General features: G+C 44.6%; 1 protein-coding gene across 1 annotated transcript in view; it reads left to right on the top strand.

Moving 5' to 3' along the window:
* The window catches only part of ANTXR1 (ANTXR cell adhesion molecule 1), a 243,865-nt gene that overhangs the window by 163,603 nt on the left and 67,396 nt on the right, over window positions 1-12,866 (top strand). The window contains exons 14-16 of the mRNA XM_030877432.2: window positions 637-678; window positions 9,753-9,848; window positions 10,371-10,538. Of these exons, the coding sequence (XP_030733292.1) occupies window positions 637-678; window positions 9,753-9,848; window positions 10,371-10,538 (306 nt within the window). The remainder of the gene's footprint in view (window positions 1-636; window positions 679-9,752; window positions 9,849-10,370; window positions 10,539-12,866) is intronic.

Here is a 12,866-nt window from a genome sequence, read left to right as displayed (position 1 = left end):
TACCTGACTTATCTCTGTAGCACTATCTTAACTTCTGTTCTGGACCATTCTTTGTTAAATGTGCAGCTGTTTGGGCGGGTGGGTGAATGATTTGATGCAGGAATGACCAGATGAAGAAATGAGTGAATAAATTTGCAGGATAGCTCCCTGGGGTAAAAGATGAAACTTTTACCCGTGGAACGTTTTTTTCTCTATACAAAACTACAGCAGAGGGGCTTCCCTGGTGGCACAGTGGTTGAGAGTCCGCCTGCCGAGGCAGGGGACACGGGTTCGTGCCCCGGTCCGAGAAGATCCCACGTGCCGCGGAGCGGCTGGGCCCGTGAGCCATGGCCGCTGAGCCTGCGCGTCCGGAGCCTGTGCTCCGCAACGGGAGAGGCCACAGCAGTGAGAGGCCCGCGTACCGCAAAAAACAAAACAAAACAAAAAAATACAGCAGACACAATTGAGTGTGGAACTCTCTGCCTGGGTCATGCTCTAACTAACTGAGCTATTCTGCCCAGAAAGACACCTGCCTTGCTTGGGCTCATTACTATGGTAATTATGGCCGCACCACCAGGTACCTCTTGAGAGCAAGGGCTCTTGGAAAGCAGGTGGCTGGAGATTTCTACTGACTTGTTCTTTTTTTTTTCTTTTCAGATTATCAAGGAGCTCCCTCCACCCCCTGCTGAGGAAAGTGAGGTGAGTGACTAGGTGGACAGGATGGTGGAGTGGGGCAGAGAGCTGACTGGGCAGCCCGAGACTCAGGCCTCTGCAAAGCAGAGCTAAGTCAAGCCCAGACTCCCACTGAGTGCAAAGCAGCAAAGAGGGAGGTAGGTCTCTGGCTCTTTCCTAACCAAGGATGAACAGGAACTGAAGTGAACTGGCAGCCCGAGGCAGAATGGTTTTTGGAAGGTTTTCTCCTTGCAAGAAAAATTTGAAATGCAAACATAAGTAGTTTTATACGTACAATTATTTGGAGCCCCAAGGTACTGACTTTTCCTGTAATACAGACACCTGATGGATCTCTTCTCCCTGCAGAGACTTATGCTTTATATGCGTAGATCAGAGTGAATTTGCCACATCGTCCAAACAATCAGCGGTTCTAGAAACAGATGGTGCTGAAGTTTGCCAGGCAGTAAAGAAAATACAGTGGAGGGGGATATGCTAGTATGCCAGCCTTGCACAGGACATTAGACCCTCATCATTTAAAGGAAGAAAAGTGACTTAAATGCCACTGTCAGTTGTCCAACAAGCAGGTCTGGTGCATGTGTGGCCTGGAGGCGTTAAAGGCTAATGGTGAGAAGGAGAATCCCTGGGCAGCAGTGCCTGCCCAGTGCTTTTCCTGATCCTCCGATTACTCCTGGGTTAGCTGGCCTCCCTCAATGCAACACTAACCAATTTAGAAGCCAGAGTCCAGGTCTGCAAACTTAGTGGGACCAGAAGATATACTGGTGAGGTTTCAAGTTCATTGTCCTTAATCCGTAAGGTCTGTTGTTGCAAAGCGAGCAACACCCCCTCACCACTCGTCTTCCCAATGCCTTTGTCAAGTTGCCTACATACAGAAAAAAAAAATAATAATAAGGATTACATTTAAAATTCCATGTGGCTCTTATATCCTGAATTCTAAGCTTGTAAGCTAAGGGATTTAATAACTGCAATCAATTAAAGCGCATCTTGTTGGAATGCTAACTTTCTGCCCAGAAATCAGAGGAGGAAATTACATTTCTGTGCACAGAGGAGGGAGGGAAAAAGACTCTCCTGACATCCACAAAAGCCTTTTCTTAATCCTTCAAGAGAAAGCACCGTGGCTAGTTCCCCGGGTTCCAGCTTGGCTGTGGTTCTGTTGTGTGCAGCTGTGTCTTATACTCCCAGAGAAAAATAGGGCGAGAAGCTCTCGCTGAGGTTGCTCTGTTTGCCCTGAGGTGAAGAATGTTCCCTTCACTCATTATGTTCAATTAGCGGAGTTATTGCCCTTTTCTGTTGCTGGCTCTGCATTTGCCTTTGGAAGGTGATGTGATGTGGCAGCCACCATGGCCAAAATATGCCAGGAGACTTAGGTCCAAGACTGTGGGGTGTGGTTGACCCCAGGCCCCAGCATCTAGCCTAGGACTCCACACACAAAACAAGCTCAATAAGTATTTGTAGAATGAAGTCTGATAGCCAACGATACAATTTTGGAGGAAAAAAAAAAAGCCCAAGCCAGAAAACCACCAAGAAAGAATAGCTAAAAGCAAGAGAAAAGAGGTAGTTGAATTTTTCCAGTTTCATCCACTATTCTTATGGAAGTCACGCTTTCACCTCAAGAAGGCAGACCTGATTTCTGAAACAGGAGGACAACCTGGGGACACTGGAGACCTACAAGGTTCTGTTAGACCTACAGGAGCTTCCGGGCTGGCCGGGGCGGGCTGCATGTGTGCTGGCCCTGATTGGTCCTTGGCCCTGTGAATTAAGCAGGCTTAATCTCCTTCCTAATGTGTTTTGGCAGAAAAAAATAAAAAATAAAGAAATCCCACAGAAACGATGACATAACTCAGCCCATAAAAGTATTTTATACAAGGCCCTAAAAATCATAGCCTGAATCTAGACAACCTTCTCCACTGCACCTCCCTGTGTGTTCAAATCCCACCAGCCTTTCCAGCACAGCTCCTAGGCTGTAATTCCTTCCACCAGAGCTAATTTCTACCTTCTGCACATTCCCAGGGTATTTATTTATTAAACTTTTCCTTCTGCATCAAAGTTTAAGAGCATTAGCTATACTTGAAGGTCAGGATCTATATCTAATTAATCTTTGACATATTCCCCAAAGAGCTTAATACAGTATCTAACATTCAATCATTAGCCAAATGAGGTTAAATCATCTCTGCCATGTATATGAACAAGCATCAATTATCCAAACTTTCATCAGCTCTGTAAGCATCATATCCTAAGGGAGGTGAATCTACTAAAACATGAATAAACTTAGACAATGGACACAACTTAATAATGAGCTCTCAGTGGTCTCCTCTTTATTAGGGAATATCAAAATGCGTAATATGAAAAGGCATGACTTTTTGAGATTTCGTGCAACCAACAGTAATGTTTCTGTATATAAAGACAGGACAAGGAAAAATTACTTGAAATTTCAAGCTCTCCCCAAAAACAAGGAAGCTCAATTTTCACAACCAAGAAGGGCATTTCCTGGGTTAAGGGTCTTCTCTAATTGGCAACAGAGTGAGGATTCCTCACTAAGTCTCTAGTTATTCCAAACAATTGGCAGTTTATGGGAGAATCAATAATGCAGTACTTCATCTGCTGATTTAGTTCTAAATGTCCTCACCTTCCATGGATTTTCTGACCGTTTGAGAGAGAGAGGGATGTGTACTGAAGGAAATGACACTGGGTGGGCATCCAATTAACAATAAGTACTGGGGCTTCTCTGGTGGCGCAGTGGTTGAGAGTCCGCCTGCCGAGGCAGGGGACACGGGTTCGTGTCCCGGTCCGGGAAGATCCCACATGCTGCGAAGTGGCTGGGCCCGTGAGCCATGGCCGCTGAGCCTGCGCGTCCGGAGCCTGTGCTCCGCAACGGGAGAGGCCACAGCAGTGAGAGGCCCGCGTACCACAAAAATAAATAAATAAATAAATAAATAATTAAAAAATGAAATAGATAAAATGTAAAACACCATATAGGTACACATAGTAAGGATAAGTATTTAAAAAATAAAATGAAATAAATAAAGTGGAACATTGCTTTAAAAAATATACACACAATTCTTTATTGAAGAACACAAGACAGTCACTGTGTTAATCACTGTGTGTGTGTGAACAGATATGATGGTACCAAAACATATAGTTAAGTCAGTTGGAATTTTCTGGTATTTACAAACAGAAGTGTTGATGAATTTTTCAGATTCGCCAATTCACTCCTAGGAATTCATCTCCAAGGCTGACTGACAGTGAAGGTGACCTCTCTGGCTTATCCCCAAAGACTTCAGATGAGACAGTACAGCCAGATCTACTTGAGGTCTGCCCTCCCCTCCAGAGCCTCTTGGGCCTGGGAGTTTCTGTAGCCTTAATCCTTTGTTTCATGTCGTCACCCTCACAAAACTTACCCCTCTGTAAATGTAAACGATCTTGTTGACAGCTGCATTCTCTCTGTTTTTCTCAAACTAGAACACTGTGCAGTGGGGCACAACTACAGCTGCTTGAGCGAGTGAAGGAAGGAACGGACAAATACATTGTTTGGGGCTACACAGGGTTTATCCTAAGGGTTTAAGATGTGTTACAGTTCAGTGACCTTTTTAATGAATTCAAAGTCTGATTTAAAACTGTTTCCTTGGGCTCCATTCCGTTTCAGTTATGTTCTCCTTTCCATAGGTAGTTCCCACTGGTACCCATAGTGAATTGGAGATTGAGAGCCTATTTGGGTCAAACTAGCCATCTGTCTCTCCTGCCAAATGGATGTCAGAGAAGCAGGAATGTTAAAGAACTTGTAGACTGAGTCTCAGAGGGCCACCACATCACAGCTCCAGGGGGCGCTATTCACATCATGGCCTATAAGGAGGAGTGAGGCAACCCCAGGATCAGTGATCTCACCCCTTCTCCTTGCTGGTTTGCTTAATAACTAACTAACTGTTAAATATCTGTTGAGTGAGTGAAGGTCAATACAAGGAACCATGGCACATACAAGAAGGGAGCATTGAATCCTCTGGGGAATCAGGGAGTTCTTCACAGAATAGGTTAAATTCGAGCAATAGCTTAAAAGGCAGGCAGAAGAAGTGGGAGAAGTTTGTCCCGAGCACATGGAGCTGTGAATGTTGAAGCATGGGGCTATACAAAAGCCTGGCATGATTAGAAAGATGGAAAGTTTCAGTGTGTGACAGCAGCACAGGACTAATCCAGTTACGGGCCAACCAAACGTGTGCATCAGACTTCATATTTTATAGCTTTTTTCCTCCTAGAGCAGGTCTGCCTGAGGACAAGCAGGTCAGAATGGGCCTCACTGTCTGGGTCACGTGCTGCCACTTGTGTTACCCAAACATCAGACAACTGGATGTCTGGGGCCACCACATCCTTTAAAATTTAAACACAACTTCCCCTGATGGGAAACCAGCATCCCTCCCTAATCTCTGAGGTTTCTCCAGGCACCACTGACTCCACTTCTGGCTTCTTCTGTGTTATCTCCTCTCAGAAGGAGACAGATACCATCTAACAAACCAGATCCCTCCATCCCCCAAAGGCACCACGGGCACAAAGCCGTCTGCATAGGGAGCGTTACTGAAGGTTTAAAAGTATGAGTGGGTTACAGCACAGTGCAGCCAATTAACAACTTCCGACAGACTGTTAAAAAGCCCCTTCATTCCACTCTTGGACGGTTCTCCTGGCCGTCTCGGGGGGTGGGGGGGGGCAGGGCAGGGGCTGGTAGTTTTCTGGAGCTCAGTTCCACTCTTCTGCTGACCGCCCACAAACCCCTGATTCCTACGGCTTTGCTAACACAAAGCAATTCAGCTCATCCAGTCTGTCCTCCATTTATCATACTGGTGGTTTTTCCCCTCCCTGCGACATCCTTAAAGGGCAGTTTGAGGGGGACTTCCGCCAAAGCCCTTATACTTGATTAGAGGTAGAAATTCACCTCAGGTGCTGCCAATTCTGTTAGTGGAATTGCTGGGGACTATGATTTTACTCCATCAATTTTTGGCCAAATGAAAAAAACACATCAAAGATTCCCTTCTCTTCTGAAGATTGCAAAACCCTCCCGTCTCTAGAATGTGTAAACAGAGCCATGGTAACTGCAGGGAAATTCTGACTCTCCCTTTGGTCAAACCCTGGGCCTCTGTGTTGTCTTTTGCTGTTGTTGTTTGAGTTTGGCAGGCAAGCTCGGGTCAGGGGATTAAAGGCAGGCTTGGTGTATCAGGAACGCGTGGAGCGGTCTGCAGTCTCGGCATTTCCCGTGTGGGATGTGGGCCCTGCACATGCGCAGAAAGCCGGCCCAGCCTGGGTACCCAGGCACCGCGGAGAAGTAGAGCCCCTGGGGCGGGAAGAGATGAGCGGGAGGGCGCTCCGTGTGCAAATATAGGGGGAATCCCGGACGAGGCATCAGCAAGCCAGATCGGAACTTCTCTTCGTTTTTCTGGATCTGACTATCCTCTTCTGTGCAATGAAAACGCTCAATTAGATGGTCTGTAATGTTTGTGCTCCTGTCATTTAAGAAATTAGGAGACTCATAAGACCTTTTCAGCCCCCTAATGAATAAGAGCAGCTGTATCCTTGGAGTTTCTTACATTCTTGGTGGTATGTTCAGTTTAGGGTGACTTAATTTCAGTTAAGTCCTTTGAACAAGGCACTAGACCAGGCATGCCCAGGCTTTTTGAAGCCATGTTTCATGTATGACACACAGACACACTCTGGTGGTAAAGTTTAACCATATAAAGTTCCTGGTTGACATCATCATCAGAAGCTTTCTGAAATTATATCATAAGGTAAAGTACTGTGAGCTATAGTATTTCCCTGCTTGGGTCTTTTTTTTTTTTTTTTTTTTTGCTTTTGCTTGTTTTTATTTATTATTTTGCCATGTTTTATAGTCAGAAGTGTTCAAAATTAGCAGCTACAAGGGTTGAGAAGCAGAAAACTAGCATTTATTTGAAAGCATCAAATGGTTGGAAAAGCAAAACAAAAAAGGGCAAAACCTTGAATTTTGTCAACACTGAGAAACAATCAAACAAGAGTGTATAGCTGCCTGGGCTCAAATCCATCTCCACCGCATTCCAGCTGGTGACTCAGTCACTTAACCTCTCTATTCCTTCTCTGTAAAATGGGTGTAATAGCACCAACTACCTCAGTGGCTATTTGTGAGCTAACTGGTTTATTTTATTTATTTTTCATCTCTGGAAACCAAATTTTATTAGAAATACGAAAACGGGATAAAACCTTTGAGACAATTTCTTGTCTGTTGGGCCTCTTCTTCCCAGGTCCCTTAATTATCAGATCTCTATTGTAAGGGATCCAAATACATCTTAAGAGCTTTGTCTTACCCATTAAATTTATCTGACAACATGTAGGTTTGAAAGATTAAAGATGACCTAACTGGTTTAATATTGATACACGTCAAGTGCCCAGAAGAGTGACCGGCACATACACGGTCAAGGGTACATAAATCCAGCTGTGGTTATCGTGAATTCAATACTTGCAAATATTGAGCACCTACTGTACACCAGGCTCTGTGCAAGATTTAAAATATAAAGGTCAACAGAATCCACTGTGCCTTCAGGGCACACAGTCCCACGTCCAAGAAGGACATATACGTTGAAGAGAGAGAGAGAGACACAGAGAGAGACTGACCCATTCTGCTCACCTGCCAGAATGTTGCAGGTCCTCTGGTCAGCGGTGATCACTATGTATTCATGCTTTTTTTGAATTTTTAAAAAGAAGCCTGCCTATTGCAAGCACAGCAGGTCACCCTGGGAGTCTTAATGTGTTACGTGTTACTGTTTTGCTTTGTCACCTCTGGCTCTGATCTCTCTTCTGCCGACCCGTGCTTTATACCCTGCCCCATGCATGGGATGCCCCTTTCCATACAGTGACGGCCCCACATGGGACTCTACTGCCTCCACAGATGCCTCCAACACAAGTCTGTAGGAGGCCCGCTTGTTCTGAGCTCATCCTGCTGCTTTGCTGACCCCTTTTTTAGCTTCCTTTCCCTACCCAGGAGGGAAATTACACACCACCTTATAGCCCATCCAGGACCGTAGATGGTGAGTTTTTCTCCCCACGACAGGAATAATCACTGTGCCAAGATGAGGAACAGTTCTGCTGACTATCCTTCCCTTTTCCATCCATAAACTTACAAGCTCCTTCATTTTGAAAAATATAATCAGTGCTAGCTTCCTGTCTCTGAGCTAAGTTGCAGGCACTGAGTTTACTGCTTTATTTGAATCATCTCATTTAGTTTATTTGTAAATTCAGCAGATGATTCTTGGGCATCTACCACGTACTAGATGCTGTTCTAAAAGCTGAGAAGAGAATAGTAAATACGACAAATAACCAGAAGTTTCCTTGGAACTTACATCCCGGTGTGCAGAGACAGACAATAAATAAATAGCAAGCCATGGTAAGAGCTAAAAATAAAAATAAAACAGATTGATGGGACGAAGAGAGTGGGACTACTTGAGAAGGATGTCCAGGGAAGGCCTCTCTGTGGAGTGATAAGAAGGATGCAACCATGAAAAGACCAGGGGAAAAGCCATTCCTGGACAAGGGACTGTGCACAGTCCCCGAGACAGGGATGCACGCAGAATGTTTGAGGGCCAGAGAGAAGGGGAGCGTGGTAAGGAAGAAGGCTGGAGAGGTGAGCAAAGGCCAGAGCTCGCAGGGCAGAGTCGGGGTTTGGAATTTATTCTGCTGCTTTGTGGAGCATGGATCGTAGGTAAGAGGGCAGCAGGAAGGTCAGTTAGGAGACTACCTCAGTATCTAGGAGAAAGCTTATGGGGCCTTGAGACCAAGGTGGTGGAGGTGGTGATGGGGGTACAGTTGGAGAAGTCACACATTTGGAATCTTTTAGAAGTAGGGTCAACAGAGCTCGCTGGGAAATTGAGATGGGGTGGGAGAGGGGCAGTGGGGGAGAGAGAATTCAAGAGTGACTCCTAGGCAGGGGGGAAGACTGTGGGAGGAGCAGGTCTGAAGTGGGGAAATCAGGACTTCTTTTTGACTCGGTATTGCTTTGTTTTGTTTTAACCTCTTTAGTGGAGTAGAATTGCTTTACAATGGTGTGTTAGTTTCTGCTGTATAACATAGTGAATCAACTGTACGTATACATATATCCGCATATCTCCTCCCTCTTGCGTCTCCCTCCCACCCTCCCTATCCCACCCCTCCAGGCGGTCACAAAGCACCGAGCTGATCTCCCTGTGCTATGCGGCTGCTTCCCACTAGCTATCTATTTTACGTTTGGTAGTGTATATATGTCCATGCCTCTCTCTCGCTTTGTCACAGCTTACCCTTCCCCCTCCCCATATCCTCAAGTCCATTCTCTAGTAGGTCTGTGTCTTTATTCCCATCTTACCCCTAGGTTCTTCATGACCTTTTTTTTTTTCTTAAATTCCATTATATATGTGTTAGCATACGGTATTTGTCTTTCTCTTTCTGACTTACTTCACTCTGTATGACAGACTCTAGGTCTATCCACCTCTTTACAAATAGCTCAATTTCGTTTCTTTTTATGGCTGAGTAATATTCCATTGTATATATGTGCCACAACATAAGTGTCCATCATCGGATGAATGGATAAAGAAGATGTGGCACATATATACAGTGTTTCACGTTTAGTAGTGTGTATATGTCAGTGCTACTCTCTCACTTTGTCCCAGCTTCCCCTCCCCACTCCCCGTGTCCTGAAGTCCATTGTCTATGTCTGGGATGCGGTATGGTTGAGATGTTGATTAGTCCCCCAGGAGGAGATGTCCGTGTCAACGGAGTTCAGAGTAGTCAGGGATGAAGATGTAAATTGACAGGTCATTAACATGTAGATGGGATTAGATGAGATACCCTATCAAGGAGTAGAGATGCAGAAGAGAACAGGTCCCAAGAATATACCACAGTCTAACCACGTCGTGCTGCTCTTTATTCCCACTTTACAGGTAAGAAAAATAAGCTTAGGTAGGTTAAGTGATTTCCCAGGGCCCCAGGAAGCGGTAGCACTGGGATTTAACCCAGGCAGTCTACCCCTATCCGCTCTGCGACAGTGGACACATACATACAGCAATGGTGCTTTGCTTCCTTCATGTGTCACAATCTCTCTGCAGGAGGAAGATGACGATGGTCTGCCTAAGAAAAAGTGGCCTACGGTAGATGCCTCTTATTATGGTGGGCGAGGAGTTGGAGGCATTAAAAGGATGGAGGTAAGAGGACAGCTTCATGTACTCATATCTATGTGCTGACTACTCAGGGACGGAAAACCAAAGCAAATTGGTGAAAACTCACACCTGAGGTCTAATGAGGATGTGGACTGGGAGGCATCAGATGGAGAGATGGCGGGTACAGCCTTTTACCCGTGCACTCCTGTATCTTGCCCACCGTGAGTCAGAGCGATTGGCGCATTGGCTCAACCCCACCCGCAGTGGTTTCTTCTCTCACTGGAATAAAATCCCAAGTTCTCGCCTGGGCCCACAATGCCTTTGCACGTACTGTCCCCACAGCCTGGACAGTTCCTCCCCCAAATATCCATGCCCCTCGCTGCCCTTCTCTGCTCCTTTAGCCCTCCCCCTTTCCCTTTTTCCATACCACCGCTCTTCCCTGACCCTCAAAACCCAAAGGAAATGAGGACTGGGTAGCACATCATACAGTTATTTGTGATTCTCGTTCTCCAGAGCCGTCAGATTTTATTCCGTCCTTTTGCTTTTTTTGTATGTTATTTATTTTAGGTTCGTTGGGGAGAAAAGGGCTCCACAGAAGAAGGTGCTAAGTTGGAGAAGGCAAAGAATGCAAGAGTCAAGATGCCAGAGCAGGAGTACGAATTCCCAGAACCCCGAAATCTCAACAACAACATGCGCAGGCCCTCGTCCCCCCGGAAGTGGTATTCTCCGATCAAGGTGTGCCTCTTTCTACTCAAAAACCCATCCTCACTCCTCCTAAAACACTTACATAGGAAGAATCAGAATCTTTTGGTATGATAAAATATCAAACCAAAATCCAGCTTATCACAAAGAAACAAATTTCTAAAAGCATGGACTTGAAAGTATAAGTGTGTACTTCCTCAACTTCCACAATATCAAGGTGAGAGCTGGGCTTTTTTTAATGGAAGTAGAGTTGATTTACAATGTTTTATTAGTTTTCAGGTGTACAGCACAGTGATTCAGTTTCATGTATATATATATACTCTTTTTCAGATTCTTTTCCATTATAGGTTGTTACAAAATATTGAGTGTAGTTCCCTGTGCTATACAGTAGGTCCTTGTTGGTTATCTATTTTATATATAGTAGTTTGTATCTGTTAATCTAAAACTCCTAATTTATCCCTCCCTGCCTCCTTTCCCTTTTGGTAACCATAAGTTTGTTTTCTACGTCTGTGAGTCTGTTTCTGTTTTATAAATAAGCTCATTTGTATAATTTTTTTAGATTCAACATATAAGTGATAGCATATGGCATTTGTCTTTCTCTGTCTGACTTCACTTAGTATGACATCTCTAAGTCCATCCATGTTGCTGCAAATGCTATTATTTCATTCTTTTTTACAGCTGAGTAATATTCCATTGTATATATATACCACATCTTCTTTATCCATTCATCTGTTGATGGACATTTAGGTTGCTTCCATGTCTTGGCTATTGTAAATAGTGCTGCTATGAACATTGGGGTGCATGTTATGTTTTTGTCTTTTCTGGATATACGCCCAGGAATGGGAGCTGGGCTTTTTTAAGTCACCATGGCAAAGTGGTTGAATGAGAGTGGGCTAGGAGAAAGTGACTTGGGCAGTAACCCCAGAGGATCATTATAAATTACAGTAACATCTGGTAACTTCACTGGTAGGAAATTCCACAGTCTAACAACAATGGCAGGATTCTCCTTAATGCCTAATCTCTGTTCCTCTTGCCATAACATAAGCCCATCTCCCTTTATTCAAGCCAGGTGCTGGTGTATCAGGACACGCTAGTGGACTGTGTTGGCCATAGATCTGATACTCACTCTTCCTGGCTGTGAGCAAAATGCCTTATTTCTCCAGCATCTCTCTTCCCCCCACCCCGCCCCTCACAGCTCCAGAGCTCAACTAAAACCCTCTTTGACTTATTGAAAAATTTAAGTCATAGGAGGCAGTTAATACTTCCTAAAGTCCTCTTTTCTCTTCCTCTTGGGTGCAGGTATCTTTGAATTCATGTGATTCATCCAACACCCTTGCTCTGTGGTCTTGCCCATAAGCATCTACACTAAGCCAGTTATCAGAGAGCACTAGGAAATCGTAGCTAAAAAGACTGACATAATCTGTCCCCATTCCCTCGTTTCCTGCCATGGAAAACTGAGATGGTAGAGTCCTTGCTCTGCCCAGGTCTGGAACCCAAGGCTCCATCTCAGGTCTACGGCCTCTAGTTCTGTGCTGCAGACAGAACTATGCCAAGTCCAAGGACTCAGCGAAAGATTCAATATAAGAACCAGCTCTCATCACCACCCCATACATACACACACACACACACACACACACACACACACACACAGCTTTACCCTTCTTCCAGTGACAACAAAAATAACACTCATCATTTGCTGAGATATTTGCTAATTTTAGAGCAGACTTTCTGCCATGAAGTCAAAAGAAATAACCATTTTAAACAGTGGAGGGAAACTTTCTTAATAGTGGTCTCTGCTCCGCAGACCTACCTCACGCTCAGACTAATCGCGGTGCATTTCCATTTCGGTTTGACGTGTTTAACGTGGTGAGATTCTTTAGATAAGCCACCCCTCCCCCCAGGGCAATGGGTTGAACTCTGGAAAAATGTAGGCAAAATGTGGCTTGCTTGACTAACAGCTGTTTGCTTCTAATTATTTTCTAATGTGGAACATGCAGTGGCGTGCATACATGTGCAGACAGGAAGGAGCCAAGTAGAATCTCAGAGACAAGACGAAAGGGGATTTTCTATTGTGTTGTTTTCAGGAATCTGTACCTCGTGACTAATACAACATATTTGGTAAGAGCCGGGTTTTCATCTCTGTAATCTTGGACGTTGAGAGAACATTCATTCTATTTGAAGAATTCAGTTTCTGCTTGAGAGCATGTTATTCGTCTGTTAACTAGTGGTTTAGGACTGAGTTTTACGAAATAAGTGAGGATATGGACAACTCGATTTAGAAATCTCAAAACACTCCCAACACACACTTGGAATTAGATCCAGTTCAATTGAGTATTTGTTGTGCACCTACTCTGTGCCAGG

This window comes from Globicephala melas, chromosome 12 (genome assembly GCF_963455315.2).
Source record: "Globicephala melas chromosome 12, mGloMel1.2, whole genome shotgun sequence".
NCBI classification, from domain to species: Eukaryota; Metazoa; Chordata; class Mammalia; order Artiodactyla; family Delphinidae; genus Globicephala; species Globicephala melas.
This window is presented reverse-complemented; position numbering and strand designations above follow the sequence as displayed.